The sequence below is a fragment of the Euleptes europaea genome, chromosome 19, assembly GCF_029931775.1.
Source record: "Euleptes europaea isolate rEulEur1 chromosome 19, rEulEur1.hap1, whole genome shotgun sequence".
Taxonomy (NCBI): domain Eukaryota; kingdom Metazoa; phylum Chordata; class Lepidosauria; order Squamata; family Sphaerodactylidae; genus Euleptes; species Euleptes europaea.
In genome coordinates, this window is record NC_079330.1 from 3,831,100 (window position 1) to 3,850,141 (window position 19,042).

General features: G+C 43.6%; 1 protein-coding gene across 1 annotated transcript; it reads left to right on the forward strand.

Annotated features, from left to right (window-relative positions):
- The first annotated feature begins 1,753 nt into the window (after positions 1 to 1,753).
- On the forward strand, positions 1,754 to 14,338 carry CTNNBIP1 (catenin beta interacting protein 1). Its single transcript, XM_056865633.1, has 3 exons — positions 1,754 to 1,884; positions 2,586 to 2,676; positions 14,276 to 14,338. Exons 1-3 carry the CDS (start codon positions 1,789 to 1,791, stop codon positions 14,332 to 14,334), a joined length of 246 nt encoding a protein of 81 aa, XP_056721611.1. The 5' UTR covers positions 1,754 to 1,788; the 3' UTR covers positions 14,335 to 14,338.
- The last annotated feature ends 4,704 nt before the right edge of the window (positions 14,339 to 19,042 follow it).

Here is a 19,042-nt window from a genome sequence, read left to right on the forward strand (position 1 = left end):
ATATAGATTAAGGTCGCCTATGCAGTATTTGGTTTATAGATTCTTGTATGCAGTGCCACCTGCTGGAAGATTTAAACAATGCTGATTTATTCCCCCCTTTTCAAGCTATGTTTCCTCTTCTGTGGAATCATTTACTCTGTTTCCAGAGTGGCCTTCTTGCTCAATAACAACTTCCCACAAAAATGTGCTAAAATATATGTTGTGGTTAGTTTATGTCTCATGCAGACATCTGTCCTCACAATCTTCCCCCACCGTTTCTCAGAGCTACTTGGGCTTTGGTTGCTCTCTGGGAAGGGGAATTTGATAACTGTGGAGCAATTTCCAAAGCTGCATATGTGCCACTCCTGACAAAGTGAGTTGTCTAATGGTATAGTCAGTAGGATGCTTTCTGAGGTCCCATCACAAACATCTGATTGCCTTGAATGGGTTAAGAAGAAGTACTTAGCTTTTATATAACACGTTCAGTGTTTGAGCATATCTTGCTAATCCTTGGAACAGCCATGTAAGGTAAGCCATCATTCCCATGTTGTACATGAGGGGCAGAGGCAAAGCTGCCTGAAGAGTTCAGGGCAAAAACAAGATAAATCTGATGCCCAGCATATAAAGCTACAGTAGTCTGGTTGCAAATGCTTTCTTCAAGATCACACAATGTTTATACTTTCTTGTGTTTGTCTTGTGATAGGTCCATAGATTCTTGTCAATTTAACTTTAGTCTGTATTTCTGAAGCAACATGGGTATACATCTTAATCACGTGTATCATGGATACACATCTTTACCCTTTTCAAGGAAAGCTGCAACTTTTTTGTGTAACCATATATTCTCCAGGAATGTTAAGTTAATGTGACTTCTTTCAGCTGAATTAACTAAGTAGCAACATAAACTTTGTGTATCAAACAAAGCACTGCGTATTGGTTAAACTATTTAGTAAGTTTGTAAGAATGTGATGTTTATTTAAACTATTTAGTAAGTTTGTAAGAATGTGATGTTTATTTAAACAAATGTAACAGAAATTAAACAAATGTAACAGAAATTAAAGATATCTACTTGCTCAGAAAAATGAGGTAATCCAGTCTCCCGTATCTCTGTTACAGGTGGTCCCTACATGCTTTGGCCAAAGCCCAAATCACATCTTTGATTTCTTCTTCCTGGTCATTCTGACAGAACGTTCTCATAACCCAAGATTACCAAGGAAGCAGGTAATGTTGGCTGTTTCTTCATTCTGCTGTTATCTCTCTGTGTGATCTGGAAGAACTGAGAAACACTGTAAACAAGCTCTGATCTATTCATTGCATCATTATTTAGCTTGCAACTAATTAAACTAGCAACTGTGTTACACGCTTCTGCTAATTTGGGATTATTTTACTAAAAAATAAACAACATTTTCTTGGGAAGAGTGGGTTAGATTCGGTGACTGGAATACGTGTCATCTCATTCTGTGTCAAAAGCAATTGGTGCGTACGCAGGGCTATAATGTCCTTCTTATGAAGTTTTGTTGAAGAAGGAGCTATAAAAGGGTTTCCCCCCTTGTGGAAAACCAACTTGTTGGTTTTACTAGTTTACTGATGCACCTGAACCTAGAGATTCATTTTAACAAAGTTGTCTGATGACATTTAATGGTGTACCGGGCAGAAGTCCTGACCAGAGAGCTCCTATGTAGGAAGAGGTGGGAAATGGCTTTGGCTGTTAAGAGTCAGTGTATTTTCTTGCTGCTCATTCTTCTGATATTGCTCCTTTTTTGTCTTGATGGTTCTATGTATTTAGGAGCCTCTGGAACTGGGAGGAGGGGAATGAACCGTGAGGGCGTCCCCGGGAAGAGTCCGGAGGAGATGTATATTCAGCAGAAAGTGAGAGTCTTGCTTATGCTTAGGAAGATGGGATCAAATGTAAGTATCATAGACAACCTTATAGAAAAGGCATGAGCTACCAGCCCGCTAAAAAGTCCACAGTTTGCTCATGTGTAAAACATTATGAACCAGCTGACTCCTGGTGTGCCAGAGCTTCTGTGTCTGCTTGCATGGCACTGATTGTTCCTGATCTGTACACAAAAATGCTATAAGTTAATAGGGTAGATAATGTTGAGTTTGGATTCATAACTTTGCTACCTCCTGATTTTTTCAAATACAAAACTAAGTGTAAATATGTCATTATGTCTTGAGAGGCAGGGTAATTCAGGAGGACGTGTTTTAATCCTTTGCTTGAATATAAGAATATTTGTATAATCTACTTGGGAGTGTGTTCTTTCTGACTTTGGGCAGATAAGAACCTCTAGTTACACTGTGGAAGGCCGTAATGGAATTCAGTTTATTGCTGTGCCACATTAACCTGGCTAACAATAAACTGTGTATAAATTATGTTGAATTTCTTGACATCCGCTAGTTTGGGTCTCAGTATTTTATTTTAAGTGGAGCAATTTGGGATTATGGTCCCTTATTATGTATCCTTAGGGCTAAGAACTAATATAAGTAGGAGCAAAAGCAACTAAATGGAACTATAATAGCATCTGAATTGTTACTTGATATGAATCCTGCAGCTGAGTTTGTGTTCTTCTGACCCCATGGTTTTACTTTTCTCTCTCTTTTTGTAGTTAACTGCCAGTGAAGAGGAATTTTTGCGGACGTACGCAGGGGTAGTGAATAGCCAACTTAGCCAGCTTCCTCAGCATTCTATTGATCAGGGTGAGTAGCAAGTGAGGGGAAGAAGCACAGATTTTTAAACCATGTGCTTATTCCTGTTTGGTAGAAATAACCTATTCAGAGGGTGGGCCTGACTTCACTCTAATCTGACAGAATGGTAAAGAGCTCCAAATTTTTTTTTGCTGTGTTGGAGTGGGATGGGAGAGCGTTTTGTGTAATCTGTACTGAACTCAAAATTCTGCTGCAGATTGCGCCTAGAAAAGCAAAATAATTTGTACCCTGGTAAATTTGAAGTGAATGTCCATGTTCAGTGACATAATTTGGCTTTTGTTGTTCATGAAGAAACCCAGTGTGTTATGGGTGCTTATTCTCTGCCTCATGAGTATGACAAGTCTGTTTCAGCCCCTCCTCCTGACTTCAGAGGTGTTACCAGGCATTGCCTACATGCTTCGAAGCCTAATTCTGCCAACACAAGGGCTAGAAGTTTTCAAAAAACCACTAACCCAGAATTTATTATCAATTTTGCACCCTGTACTGATTTTCTGAGCTTTAGAAGAATATGTTCCATCTTAAGAAAGGATTGTGCATGTTGATCAATCTTATCTTTATTTTTCCCTTAACATGACCTAGTAGTGTTACTCTTCAATGCATTTTAATGATGGGTGAAAGTGATTTCAGAACCTTAAGGGTTTTGAAGTCGTGAGGCTCCAGCCATGATCATTGAGGTCTTCAATAAGCCATGAGGGCTTCAAGATACATCCCTTTGTCTTGCATTTAGGGAGGCTCAGACTTTTAATCTAAGCCCTAGAGAGGCTCAGTATGATGAGGCTGGAAAAACTTCTGCTCCAGATAACTCGCCTAGTTGAGTCATCACAATAGCATATGTACCTTGCGGGGTATCTCCTCAACGGCTTTTAATCCATATAATACCTTCTCTGTGCGTGGGAGAAGGGAACACTATGGAAGTACGTAAGGGAGGGGTAAGTCGTAAAAAACAGCAACACAGAGATTGACCTAACCTAGCATTTTAATTAAAGGCTTCTCCTCTAGATGGCAGTATGTCTTCTGTTTGCACACTGGAATTTAAAATATTACCACCATCGCTAAAAAGCATTTTAAATATATGCTTTTGTCTGTCTAATATCTTGCCTCTCTGGTATCTGAGTGGAGTTTCAAAAGGCCTTTGCTGTATGGCATTGGAAGCAAGGCTATAGAAAACACATACCCCTTTGGACTCCCAAAATTGTGGAGTTTGCGAAGGCTTATCTTATCCTGAATATGGCGGCGGTATAAAATTTGCTAACAATCATATGTTGACGTGGCTTTTTTTTCTATGTTACTTGCTCACCATAGTTGCTGACGTTCTGTATTTCATCTCTGAAATCCATGTTGTGCATATTTTGTTTCCACCTGAAGCAGCTCCCTGCTGAGATGTGTATTGTGGCTGTATTCAGCCGCACCTTAATTACCATAGCCAGGAATAAAGGGGAAAGTATTTGCTGAATGAGTCAAGGTGTATTTGATTTCTTCTTGTCCCTTAGAGGAGGGAGGCCGTCTGAGATGCTAGCCACACACAGACTTTGGGTACAAATCTACATCGGCAATAAAGTGTACAGCTTGCAGGGTGGAATGATTGTGTATTTAAATCTTGGTTGTGCTGTTTAGTGTTTGTCTTACAGACTGCTACGCCCCTCTTTCAAACGTGCTCAGGTGTTTGCCAGGTATTCTGAAGGAAATGGTTAAAGCTTACGTTTTGTGTAGGGGAAAATGATGGAGCTGCATGACCGATACAGAAACATAGACAACGTAGGATTTGTCTGTCTTAAGATCTGGAAATATCGCAGAGACAGTGGTCTGAATTAAATGGGGTGAAGTAATTAGTACAGTACCTCTATAAAGCAAGCTGTCTCTTTGGTGTTTTGGTCACCAAGGGGATATTTTGAAACTGAGGCTCCAAGGATTGTGCTGCAGCATGGGCTTAGAAGTAGGAAAGATCTGAAGAACTGAGGCATTAATCTATGTAAGTACATGCCTGGGGGAATGTTGGCCACCTTCTTAGTCTTCTGTTTTGATCTATTCTGCATTAGCTCCCTGCCTATTAAAGCAAGAGGGAAAGCATGAGCTCTTGAGGGTCTGTATTAAGCCGCTGTTTGTCAGATAAACTTACAGGACTGTCACTGTGAAAACGCCTTTTATGGCATGCAGTTGGCCTTCGGCTTTTTGAAAAAGCTAAATTGGTGCGTTAGCAAGCTCTGCTGTCAGTTATTTGCACGATGAAACCGGAAAATTTAATGCAGCATTGGTAAGTGGTAGTATCAACCTTGGTGACTCCACCGCCATTGGTTGCTATAGCAACAGTGTCTTGTTGGTTCTTGGAGAAAGCCAAGTCTCTTGGGGAGCTCAGAGCTAAGATACAAACATATTATGCGCAGGTGGTTTTAGGGGCTGGTGTTTAAAAATAAAGCCATTCAGCCTGCACTGTGAGTTTAGGGGGGGTGGGAAGGGCCACTGGGATTTGCAGGGGTTAGTTACAGTTTGAATTCAGTGCTGTGGCACCCACTTTTGGGAAATACTATATTGTGCAACATGATGTTGGGTTCTGAGGTTGATATGACCTGAATTTGGGTGGGGGGTAGAGTCCTTCAATTGTGCATGAAGGCAAAGGACATTTGAACCTGTAGGTGGGGAATGAAATGCTTGTATTAGTAATTCAAGGATCTGTCTGACTTGCCTACCACAACTTCCCCTAGGTAGTCTGGTTTGAGCAGCCGTGACTCAGTAGTAGAAGCCCCATGCCTTGCAAGCAGAAGACCCAAGGTTCAGACCTTGGAATCACCAGCTCAGTGATTTCAGACAGTGGGTGTTAGTGAAGGCCTTTCCCGCCCTGAAGGAAGGGCATCTTGAAGCTTCTTTCTCTCCTTGAGGTCCTGGGGAACTGCTATCCGTTAGAGGTGTCCATTTTGGGTAAGGTGAGCCAATGATCCAACTTGGTGTAAGATAGCTTCCAGAGCATATAGGCAACATGCATTCTGTTTAACCACATATCCGCCAAACCTTGCAGAACATGTTTCAAAGAGGCGAAGAGTAGGATCCATTGCTGAAATGCGTTGCGAAAAACTGCCTGTAGAGTTGCACTTACCAACCAGTATAATACAGTGGCTAGAGTGTTGGATTTGGAACAAAGAGACAAACGTTCAAATCCGTGATGAGATATAAAGCTTTCTGGATGGGCTTTTCCACAAACTCTTGGCCTTACCTACCTGGGAGGATGGTTATGAGGGTAAAATGTATGAGTCTCCTTGGAAGAAAAATGAAGATGAGTGGATTCTACGCTAATAGGTTAGTGAGACAGGACCTGGTGGATGTGGTGATGGCTGCCAGCTTGGAGGGCTTTAAGAGGGGAGTGGACATATTCATGGAGGAAAGGAGTATTCATGGCTATTAGTTAGAATGGATGCTAGTCATGCTGCATACCTATTCTCTAGTATCAGAGGAGCATGCCTATTATATTGGGTGCGGTGGAACACAGGCAGGATGGTGCTGCTACAGTCGTCTTGTTTGTGGCTTCCTAGAGGCACCTGGTTGGCCACTGTGTGAACAGACTGCTGGACTTGATGGGCCTTGGTCTGATCCAGCAGGGCCTTTCTTATGTTTGTATGTTCTAAGCTAGTGAAGAATTTTGTTGGGAAATTGAACCACATGCTCTAGAAAGTACAGCCTGCTTCCAGCTGTCAGGTTGCTTTCAAAAGAAAATAGTCCACATTAAAGTTCCACTCCCAAGCTCAATTCATTATTTCTCACATTCCTTTTTCTAGCCCAGACACAGTTTATGAGTCACTCTTAATGTACCTTGTGGACATTTCTTGGGAGTCTAAAATGCAACAGAATCTAGCAGTTCCAAACCTATATAAAGCGAAGCTTGGTAGAATGAGTCATTTAATGTGAATCTTCACAAGCTGCTTCTTGCTGAGTTTCTTCTGTTCAGCATTTATTCATGCTGATCGACAAACACAATCATAGGCAAATGTGGAGTTCAGCGACCTGCAACTTCTGGACTGTTCTCCTCCATTAACCAGTTCCTTGACCTTCAAATTTACCTAATTTCTGTTACTTCTTAAAAAATATATAAATGGCAAAAGTATGTGCATAAGAGTTGGATCATTGGATACAGGAAATTCCAGAACACACACACACACACACACAAAAGAAATGGCTCTAAATTGTGGCAGTTCTCATTCTTTGAGCAAGGTCTTCTTCCTCTTTAAAAGTCTGTATTATTAAAGTGTAAGAGAGAGTTGAAGTATTGAAGGAGAAGGTTTCGTGCGAAAGGTCAAAGATGCAGGGAGCCTGCACCCTGCTGCTTCCCTTCCTTTCCTGGCATTTTCATTCCTGTGAGTTTGCAGCCAGTTTAAAGTTTGCTTATTGCGGAGGTTTGGAAAGCATAGGTTGTCCTTACAGTTGCCAAATTGAACAGATTGTGTGCCAGACGTAGTTGCAAATTTCAAATTTATGAATACGGTCGACTGACCAATCACATCAAAATTTCCAACTCAATAGTTTTGCACCGCAGAATTACAGACTTCCCGTACAAATAAAGGTGTAAGATCAATAAAACAACCCCTGATTAAAAATTATCACCTTAAAATTGATAAAATTATAAAATATTCTAACCATCGTTCTCAAATAAAGTTCTGCGTATTTTAATAGCAACAGCGCAGAACTTGGCAGTTTGGAGCGTAAGCTGAGGATCTTCTAATAGGAGCTTCTTTGCCAAAAGCTCAACTGACTCTTCAGGGAATTTACCAAGCAGGGGGAAATAAGCTTTGATCTAACTTTGTGGTAGAATGGGCAACATATCAGTGCATGTTCGATGGTTTCAATGTCCCCTGTCCCACATGGACAAAACCTCTCTGATCTAGGGATCTTCTTATACTTCCCTTCTAAAACAGCCAATGGTAGGTCCTGGCAGTGTGCCAGACATAAGTTGGTAGGCTCGGTTTTCAAAACTATGTGGGGCGTTAGATGGATGGTGGGGATAACATTCTGCACGTGTGCAGTCAAAAACAGTCTGTCTTAGTAATGAGTAATGTATACAAAATAAAAGAAACCCGGATCCCCAAGTCAGTTTGGGAAGTAAGTATACAGTTGAGCTGCTCCTCCTTTCTGTATCAGAGAGTTTGAAGAGGCTAACAATAGAATGCTTTTCTGTCCAAGGCTGTTCCCCACGTTGCAGCTCCTTCAAATAGATCCCCCCCCCCGGATTGTTCCCCTCTCCCCATGCTATGGTTTTGCATTTTGTTGGCACTAAATGCATCCCCCACATACTCACACCTTTTGGTGGCTGGATTGGATGAAGTATAGAGGCATCAAGTGTAGGCTGCTTATGGGAATGAGACATGGGAAGAGCAGATGGGCACCATAGCTGTAGGGCACCATTGAGCTGTCAAGAGAACAAGGCCGAGTCTGTTGGGAAACCTGAGGCCACTGTCAAAATCAAAGTCTTCTTTTTGTATTTAAAAAAAAATCTGCTAGGAGATAGAACTGCAGACATACATCTTCAGGACTTGTTGCCTGGGAACAAATATCCACAGCTGCTCCAGTTCAGGTTTATTGATTTTCCTGATGCAATATACTCTTCTGTAGTTTTCTTTGAGCCCATTTTACCTGTTAAATGCATGTGAGTTAAGAAGAAGAAGAGTTGATTTTTATATGCTGACTTTCTCTACCACTTAAGGGAGACTCAAACCGGCTTACAATCAGCTTCCCTTCCCCTCCCCACAACAGAAACACTGTGAGGTAGGTGGAGCTGAGAGAGCTCTAAGAGAGCTGTGACTAGCCCAAGGTCACCCCACTGGCTTCCTGTGGAGGAGTGGGGAAACAAATCCAGTTCACCAGATTAGCTTCCGCCGCTCATATGGAGGAGTGGGGAATCAAACCCGGTTCTCCAGATCAGAGTCCACCACTCTTAACCGCTACACCACGCTGGCTCTCTTATAGTTAGGCTATGACATGTAACTCCTTTGAGTCTTAACCTGCCTGATTCTGTAACAGTAGGACTGGTTGAAGCTCTGTAACAGCAGCTGCCACCCAGAATGCAGAAAAGCTTGACTGAACACAGATTATGTGATCAGTGCTGGGAACAGCTTTGAAAATAAAACTTCAAGGACTAAGCCATGTGTCTAGTAGCCTTTCAGCCACACATCCATTAGTTAAAAGGCAAAATAAAAAAAACCTCCACCTGATCACCCAGGGAGGAATTTCTTGCTTGCTGTATAGTCCAGAAGGCAAGTTGTTCTTGAAGTCAGGTGAAGGGAGTGACTTGACACTAGCGTCGGTGTAGTGGCCAGTTGCCTTAGGCTTCTAAGCTCCTTGCCATCTTTGAGCAGCCTTTGCTTCATCCTGGCAATGAAGTATTCATTACCCAGTGGGTGTGGCTTCCATACTTGCTGCTTAAGCATCTCTGAATGGATGATGTGCTGAATTCTCAGGTACTTCATCCTTGCAATTGGCTGCTTGCCAAGGGTGAAGAGCAATATATTTATTTACTTCATATGCAGAAGGTCCCAGGTCCCAGCATCTCCAGTTAAAGTGACTAGGCAAGTAGGTGATGTGAAAGACCTCTACCTGAGACCCTGGAGAGCCGCTGCTGGTCTGACAATACTGACTTTGATGGGCCAAGGGTCTGATTCAGTATAAGGCAGCTTCATGTGTTCATTTATATCTCCCTCCCTTTTCTCTCCAGTGGATACCCATAATTTACATAATTTACACCTCCATTTTTTCCTCACAACAACCCTGTGGGGTAGGTTAGGCTGAGAGTGTGTGACTGGGCCAAGGTCACCCAGCAAGTTTCTACGGCAGAGGGGATTTGAACCTGGTCCTCCCAGATCCTAGCCCAGCACTCTAACCACTACAACCATGCCGGCTCTCCGGTGGCTCCCAGATGAGTGGCAAGCTGTGTGTCTTTGGCCCTTGCCCCAGTTTAGTTCTCTCTCTCCCTCTCCTAGCCTTAAAAGCTATTAGTCTTGAAATTCTACAAATCATCTTCCCTGCTTAATACTGCCTTCTGACTGAACTTCCAACGTGGTGTAGTGGTTAAGAGCGGTGGACTCTGATCTGGAGAACCAGGTTTGATTCCCCACTCCTCCACATGAGCGGCGGAGGCTAATTTGGTGAACTGGATTTGTTTCCCCACTCCTCCACAGGAAGCCAGCGGGGTGACCTTGGGCTAGTCACAGCTCTCTTAGAGCTCTCTCAGCCCCACTGACCTCACAGGGTGTCTGTTGTGGGGAGAAGAAGGCGATTGTAAGCCGGTTTGATTCTTCCTTAAGTGGCAGAGAAAGTCGGCATATAAAACCCAACTCTTCTTCTTCAAAGAGTTTTCTAGATTCCTCCATGGTGGGAGGTTGCAGGTAATACCTGGTAGATGAAGGGATGGAAAAGCTCCTGAGCTGCAGGGGCAGACTCGTGGTTGGATGCTCCAATGAAATTCTTTGGGCATCGAAAATGAGCATGGGGAGAAAGTTTATTCCCTGCCATCTGGCTTCACCCCTAAAATATGTTATTTCATATTCTGTTGCTTCCAACATACAGAATTCTAGGGTTTAAGCAGCCTAGGGTTCTAAGCGGGGAGACCCAAATTCGACAACAGGAGTAACAGAGCCAGTGTGATCCAGTGACTCATGTGTTAAGACTTTGAAATCCCTTTAGCTGGTTGCCATCTCTCAGCCTAACTGACCTCACAGGGTTATGAGGATAAAATGGGAAGAGGGGACACAACAATTTCGGCATATGCTGCTCTGAGGAAGGGCAGGGGGTGGGGAATTGGATAGATTTTGATACTTTGCTCTAGTTTCCGTGTGCAAAAACAGCTATGGATAATCCAGCTGCAGAAACCTTTATATCCTCTACGCAGCTGGAGTTTGTGTGTTTGTGAACTACTGAGCCCTGGCCGCTGTAATCTGTATGTGGCAAAAAAAAGAAGAAGCAGATTTTAGTTGCTGAATTCATCAAGGAGAAATTGGCTGGGAGGGCTGGGCGGATTATCTGGAAATAAGTCTTGTATACTTACATAAGACCTGCTAGGAGATTTTATTTTTATTATTATTTTATTCCAGTTTTAGGAAGAGGGAAAATGCTGCAGGGAAATGGGGAGAGAAAGCAAACATCTGCTGTCTGTTGGGTAACCCGTCTCATCTACTTTGTGCTGTGATGTCATCTGTGATCTTGCTGTTGCTAGGAAACCCTGCTTTCCATGGAATTGACACAGCAAAGGCACCTTTAGATTTAAAGGTGATGGACACCACACACTAAAGGGGGGGGGCATCCAAAGGTTTGCACCTGACCTTGCATTTTTTGTCCTGCCTTTTTTCTGATTGCAATTCTAGTGGAGCTTGCACACCCTTAATCTTTTCTAAGGAAGCTGTATTTGGGGCCATTAGTATCATATTAATAAAAAGAACAAGAGAGTTATGTGCCCCCTTAAAGATTAGTTCAGCCCTTTTGTGTGCTAGACCCAAAGAAAGAATAAAACCAAAGTAAAGTGCTCCTGGCTATTAGCCACGGGCAATAAGTTAATCTTAGGAAGAAAACCAGCAGGAAATGGACCGCACTGATGATTTAATCACTTGAGGATTTGCTCTGCACAGACGTGTGGCTCGCATATTACTTCCTCCTTTGTTGTATCATCCTATTGGCCCTATGGTTGGCATAACTTTTATTCTTTCAGTGAGAAAATTCTGAATTTGTTTAGCCATGGTGAAAAGTGGTGTCAAGTTGCAGCCGACTGTATGGCAACCCTGTAGGGTTTGCAAGGCAGGAGACCAGCAGGAGTGGTTTGCCATGGCCTGCCTCTGCATAGCAACCCTGGACTTTTTTTTTTTTGGTCTCCCATCCAAATAATCAGGACTGACCTGCAGAGCTTCTATGAAGTGACAAGATTGGGCTATCCTGGGCTATCCAGGTTAGGGCTGTGTGTGTGTGTGTAAAGTGCCTTCAAGTCGCAGCCGACTTATGGCGACCCCTTTTTTGGGGTTTTCATGGCAAGAGACTATCAGAGGTGGTTTGCCAGTGCCTTCCTCTGCACAGCAACCCTGGTAATCCTTGGTGGTCTCCCATCCAAATACTAACCAGGGCTGACCCTGCTTAGCTTCTGAGATCTGACGAGATGAGGCTAGCCTGGGCCATCCAGGTCAGGGCAAGTGCCGGCAAGTCACAGCCAACTTACGGCGACCCCTTTTGGGGTTTTCATGGCAAGAGACTAACAGGTGGTTTGCCAGTGCCTTCCCCTGCACAACAACCTGTCAGCTTTCTTCATTGTCCAGCTTTCACACCCATGCATAGTAATAGGGAATACGATGGCATGAGTTAACTTGGTCTTGGTTGCCAGTGACACATCCTTACTTAGGATACTGTTAATGCATATGACAACATAGGCTTTAGTCTTGAGAGGTTGAAATGCCCTGGTATATTACTCTTTGAAGATTCTGTGGTGTTCTCTGGAATTCATATTTATTGGGATGGGGGGTGAGCTGACCTCAGCCTTGGTAGCCTGTATCTGCTTAACTTTTGCAGGTTGGCCCTATTTTGTGTGTAGTTTTTGACAAAGGATAGAATAACAGTGAAGGAGAAGAGCAATTGGCTCTCACATAATGGAAGTGCTAGGAGGTTCTGCTGCACATGGAGAGTGAAACGTCACTTGCTTTCATCACTTAGAAGAAATTACAGTTTGCTTTGAAGAAACATTAGAAACCTTTAATGGCAAAAGGCCGTGTATAAGATCTTCCACAATTGATGATCCACAAGTCATATAACTGGTTTTGTATTCAGTTGTACAGTGCCAGTCTTTGAGGGCCACTGTGATGGCATCATCTGGAGACTTACTGCTACAAATGCCTTTTAACTTATGTGGAATCAGATCTGACCCTCACGGCCACATCTGCTGTTCATGCTTGCTTTCTCAGTTCCTATTGGCTGTATTAACCCCAAGTTAAATGAAACAGGCTTCAGGATCCAGGCTCTCTAGTGTGAAGCTCAGATGCTGATGTTTGAGTGTAATAATTTTGCATGTTTGAGATTACTCATTTGATATGGGGGGGAGAGTCCTTTTGTACAATTTGTGGCATTAGCTTTGCTAATGGATATCTTGCAGAATGCTTGAAAGGGTACTATCTTGGCTTTATTTTTCCTTTCATTAACTTTTTTTAAAGAAGACCTTCAACTTACTTTGTCTCAACCCACTAAGCTTCTTAGCCCGTCTAAACCTTCAATAATGTGAATCCAGCAGTGGTTTCTGACAAATCCTTATTTTATTCTTGGTTGGAAAGGTGAAGCAAACCAAAAGAGTTGAAGAGGAAGACGGGCCTCTCAACATTAGTATGCACACGTAATAAGATTACAGCAATGACATTTAATTTAACAATTTGCTTTTGAAAAAAATTGCAAGAAGGCCTCAGTCTCCTTTGGCCTCTGTTCTGGCCCTTTCAAGGAAGTAGCAAGGTGTTTGAGTTGTATCCAGAGGTATTGTGGAGTTTTGAACCAACGTGTTAAAAGATCAGGGAAGCTACTGTTTTTGTGGAGGGAGGGGAATGCTAGAAGAAACAGAAAAGTTACTTTAGTTGGACCTGTTGCGTTTAGAATGGTTGTCTTATTCACTAATGGTTTTCGTGGAAAGGCTGCAGAGCAAACTTTATTAACAAAATAATATGTTCAAGCAGGCGTAATTAGTTTGTGTGGCGCCAGGGAAAAAGGGGCCTCATGCAATCATTTAGTTTTTTAACGGGGGGGGGGGGGTTTCCTGCCATTTTAAATACAAAAATCATTTGACTGCTTAGCCAAACATCTGAAACTCTGTGGGTAGGGACTTCTGAGGGGCAGATGACTTCCTCATTTGCTTCCAATCATAGAGGATCCACAGATGAAAGAATAAGTAGCTTGCTTCATTTTCAGTATCGGAAGGCCAGACATCTGGTGACAAAGTTAAACATTGCAAAGACATTCCTCATCAAACCCTTCTGTTACAATCCCGCCTTAAAGAAGAGCTGAAGTTTAGGTGAACTGGCTGGATCCTCTTTTCTCTGCCTTGTAGCGTTCTCATTCTGCAGTGCAACTAATTGCATTGTAGGCCTTAATCAAAGCTGGCTCTGAGCAGTGGTTGATTCTCAGAATGCGAGGTGAAGCCGGCAGCTCTGTAGTTTGCTACTTTTTTCAAAGAGCCTCCTCCACACTAATTGTTTTCTAGGCCTGCTTGAGTGGCTATGTGACGATTTGACAGATGGGTTTGACTTACATTAGTGGGACGGGGTTGTGGTAGGGTGTTGATCATGTTTGTATTGTAATTTAATATATTAAGCTGCTTCAAACTTGATGAGATTATGGATTTTAAATAAAAATATATATAAATGCAAAGTAACATTTAAATCTTAAACCTTGTGGTTAAAAATAGTCAACGAGTATTAAAATAGTAGCATAACGATTAGCGTCTGCTCTGATGCAGGCTTCTTATTTGGGCTCCTTCCTCCCCACCCTTTCTGTCCCAAAGAAAGCTCTGTTCACAGTACAGGTGAACATCCTCTTAAGCAGCTGTAGCCTACCTGTCCACCAAAGAGTCATATCCATCTCTCGTTTTCCTTCCGTGCCACAGGTGCTGAGGATGGGGTGATGGCGTTTTCCAGATCGGAGACGGAAGACCGAAGGCAGTAACGGAGAGGCTCTTCCGGCAGTTCGGAGCTGGAGGGGGGGAAACGAGGCTCGTGGAGATCAAGGAAGATGGCTGGACGTTCATGAGTTCCTTTGCTCTCTCCTGATCCCCCCCCCCATGGTAGCCTTCCCTCCTCCCCCAACTCAGTTTCTTGTTGCCCAGCTGTCTGAATGCATCTCATAGCAGTCTGTCCTCTCTGCCTGGTTGGTGGCTCAGCTGGGCTGTGTTAATTGAGGATAACTCCAGGAATTCATTTGTGATTGGCTCAGAAAAGGTGGACTCTGATTGGATAAAAGGAAGAAAACGTGACCAGTGGAAACACTCCTCACCCCCCCATCCCGCCTGTTATTTTTTAGTATTGTATTTTTAAGAATCGTTGCCGACATTCTTCTCCTCAAAGCCTCCAAGCGTTAGTACTTATGTAGGTCATGTTTGTGTGTTTTCGGAAAGCAGCTTCTCTGTGTGATGCTGGAAATGGACCGATTGCTGGTGCAAAATGAGTGGCTTGCAGGTGTTTTGCCAACATCCATGTTTTCCTTGCTAAAAAGCTGGGGGTGGGGAAGGGAGGGGCGGTGAACAAGAGTTATTGCTTCACATTTATTGTCACGGGGGAATGTTTTGCCATATTTATTACATGCTTGCGTACCTCTGTTTATTGGCTTAATTGACTTCCTATTGGCTGCAGTGTCTCTAACTGGCTTCTCCGCACTAGTCTGCTCTGAGGCCTCCAGCTCTGTTTGAGGAATCTGTGCAGGAAAAGCATGTTGGTTTTCTCCAGTCTTTACCCAGCAGGAGGAGATATTCATTGAAGCTGCGCAGCTTCATCGAGTGCCATGAAAATGAGCCTCTGAAGGAAACAAGGTTGGCTTCTTTGCCGCGTGCACAAGGTCTGTGCGCACTGTAGGAAGGGCAGGTTACCCAGATCTGTGTGACATCCCAGTGTCAAAGCAGTACAAGCACAAACAATTCTGTACAGATCGTATCACGTTAACATGGGTTACCGCTGGCCTGAGAACCCACAGACCGGATATTTCCTATAGCATTTGGCCAGAGACTGCCTTGATTAGTGAAGTGGAATGGCTCTGGCCCTTGATGGGGCTTTCTTTTCTGTGGTCGCTGATCCCGTTGGAGTCACTGGGTTATGCACTCGAGGGATCCAGTCACAGGGACTGCAAGTGACCCATCCTTTCCCTACATCTGATGAGAAGATCCTAAAACAGCAGCTTTTTGAATCAAATCCTGTCAACTTCAGTACATTAACCCCCCTGAACCACCAAGTGCTGATGCCTAAATCCAAGTGTTTCCTTTTCCGTTACAATGCCATGATTTTCTCAGTACTTCCAGGAAGGCAGCTGTGGTGAGTTTCATTGAAAAGGTATTCTGGAAAATATTTAACTAGAAACCCATTTCTCCTGTTACTGTGTTTTTGGGACAGCAATTGTTATCTAGAGGCTTAAGGACCTGGCTGTGATGAGCACAACCATTTTGCGGGGCCTGTAGCTTTGAGGGTTCAGGTGCTGTTGCTCTGTGTGTGTGTGTGTGAGAGAGAGAGAGAGGGGGGGGGGGAGAAAGAAAGAGATGTTACCCTGAATGAATAAACATTGTCTACCTGTAACAGCAACAACCCCATTGCCAAAAAACAATACTTGAGTTTCAATTTGCAGCTTTTTATGAAGTTCTCAGTGTGGAAAATATGCCTCAATTGGGGCTGGTAATGAGATTCCAATTTAAATGAAAGCAGCAATAAATGCAGTTCATCCCTTTCAGATCAAGCTTTATTCCCTATTCCTCCCCCCTCCCCCGTGGCAGGGAATCTAGATGGATTCCCTTCATCATGCATTCCTGTTACAGGAAATTCTCTGTTTCTCAGCATTCAAAATGCACCGTTGCTGGGAAAAATGTTTCTCCATTCTCAAACTCCTGTTGGAATAGATGGTGCAGGGCCACTATGAGGGGCATATATTGGCTATACTTGTCCCAGGTTAAACCATTGGTGCATCTAGCTGCACACAATCTGATTGGGTTGCTTTTTTCCCCATTGGTGATGCTAGCCACTACTAAAGCATAGACTGTTTAGCCCGCTTTTCTATTTCATATTTGCCAGTTTCATTTTGATTCTTCCCTTCCTCAAAGGAGTTTGATGCTATGCGTAGTTTTCCTCCATTTCATTCTCTCAACAACCCTGCAATTTAAGGTATGCGAGCACTGGTGAGTTTAACCAGCCTCAGGTCACTCTGGGAGCTTTGTGGCTGAGTGGGCATTTGGACCCGGGTTTCCATGGCACACAATCTCAACTTCTCTTGCAGCCTCAGAAGAGTTGGGTCAATGTACCCTCACATCGGTATGGGAGGGGGAATCAAAATTCCAGCAATGGAACCAGCAGAACTGTTGGAGCCAGAGATGTCTCTTAATAGAATTGATGCCAGTGCTGAGGAGAGACGGGGCAGGGGGCTCTTTGTGAAATTAAGCTGCAGCTGGTCTTCACTGCTGACTCTGTGTTTGTAATCCAGTTCCCGCTTTGCGGGCAGCCGCTTAATTGAGGGTGTCAAAAAAGCGGCCTGGTGCACATGATGAAAGAAGGGACTGGGACTGAAGCTTATTTTGTCCTTCCCCATCTTGCAGTCTCCAGTGTCCTTTCTCAAGCGCCAGCGCTAGCAACAGACTCAGCAGCTTCCTTACCTGGCTCTCCAAGTGACAGATTGTGCTGGCGAATTGTCGCACAGCACTTCTCAAAAGAACCAGATAATGCAGTTCAATTTTCTTTGCGTTTAGAGAGTATTTTTTAAGGATCTGAAGTGGGCTGCATCTTGTTTCGACAAGGTGACGGAAACCCATTAAGGGCTTCATTTCCAAACACCCATGGTGGCTGTGGGGAGGGAAGGGGCCTCATTTTTAATGTTCCCTTTGTATTAAGAGAAAACATGCATCTGCAAACAGGAAACTAGCGCTGCAAGAATTTGACTGGGATTCCACCTTTATCCCTCAAGCACTAGATATTTATTCATAGGGGGAGAGAGTAAAACGCAAAGGCCGCAGTTTGTAGGTTTGTCAATACAAAGGTGTTGGGTGCAGAACAGATTCCGAGATGCACCGGACTCCTGGGATAGATAAGCAGGGATAATAGGCACTCTCGTTTTGAGAGTATAAAAGCCAACAGTTAACTAGACCTTCCACCCTGCTTTTACTGAAACACACAGTTCCTGAGTGGAGAGACAATGTGGTACACTTTATATATGGTAGCCATAACAGTAAACAAAAAATACAGCATCACTATCCCATAAGAAGAGAAAATCTGCAGCATAATATAAAAGCAGAACATTCAGCCAACAGTCCTGTTGTCATAGCAGCCTTTGTTTTCTGAAAATTAAAGGATGTGGGGGGCTATGCCTCAAGAGGGGTGGAGTTCCCCAGGCTCCACCATGCCTCCAGTTCTTTGCACATGTTCTGGGGCCCAGCGGTTGTGTAAGCCCTTGGGTAGAGTTGGTTAATATTCCATTAAGAGTGATTGAAAGCAGAAATTTGTCCCTTTTTCTTATGGTGTGCTTTTTTCACACATTGTATAGGCAGGTGGCCAATTATTTTAAAAAGAAGGCGGAAAAAGTAATCCCAGATGGTGTTTTTCTAGAAAAGACAGTGCAAAACTCTCCCCCTTCCCTGCTGGTATTCTGTTCACCTGCTGGGCCTTCATTTCTCTCCTTCCCCAGGGGATATTTTCATTTTAAAAAAATTATTTCCCAAGGACGTTGCAATGCCATCAGTAAAGCGAGAGGGAACACAGCGATCTCCCACCACACTGCTGAGCAAAAAACAAACAAAAACTGAGCTGGAAATCACCAAAAGTGAGAGAGTAATTAAGTCACACCATTGATCGATGACATTTAATTCTCTGTTTTTTAAAGAAATAAAAAATAATTTAAAGACCGTTACATAGACAGAAAAATACAAGAGGAGAACGGACAAAAACATTTCTGCCAGTCTTTGCAGGATTATAATGTCTATTCTAATCAAGACTTTTTCTTTTTTCACTCTCAAGTTGCAGCCGACTTACGGGCAGCCCAATATGTTTTTCAAGGCAAGAGATGTTCAGAGGTTGTTTGCCATTGCCTGGCTCCATGTAGCAACCCTGGACTTCCTAGGTGATCTCCCATCCAAGTACTCACCAGGGCCGATCCTGTTTATCCTCCAAGATCTGGGCTACCTTTGACCATCAAAGTTAGGGCTAATCACGACAAATACAGCCCCCCTTTCACCCAAATGGAGATCTGTGCCAGTTTCTTGGATATTTTTGTTTGTTTGGCTAATCAGAGTGAACATCTAGGTCAGAAGCCTTGGGCAGAACCTGAGGCTCCAGCAGAAGCTAGTGAAACCTGTCCCAGCGTCGTGTAGTGGTTAAGAGCCGTGGTTTGGAGCGGTGGACTCTGGAGAACCAGGTTCGATTCCCCACTCCTCCCCATGAGCAGCGGAGGCTAATTTGGAGAACTCGATTTGTTTCCCCACTCCTACACATGAAGCCAGCTGGGTGACCTTGGACAAGTTACAGCTCTGTTAGAGCTTTCTCAGCCCCACCTACCTCACAGGGTGTCTGTTGTGGGAAGGGAAGTCAAGCCAGTTTGAGTCTTCCTTAAGTGGTAGAAAAAGTTGGCATATAGAAACCAACTCTTCTTCCCCTCTCTTGGGGGGTGGGGGGAGATGGCAGCAGCAGGTGTTTTG

Coding starts and splice junctions, on each gene's coding strand:
- CTNNBIP1 (XM_056865633.1), top strand. CDS start 1,789: ATGAACCGTGAGGGCGTCCCCGGGAAGAGTCCGGAGGAGATGTATATT. Junction 1,885..2,585: donor TTAGGAAGATGGGATCAAAT/GTAAGTATCATA, acceptor CTCTTTTTGTAG/TTAACTGCCAGTGAAGAGGA. Junction 2,677..14,275: donor TCAGCATTCTATTGATCAGG/GTGAGTAGCAAG, acceptor TCCGTGCCACAG/GTGCTGAGGATGGGGTGATG.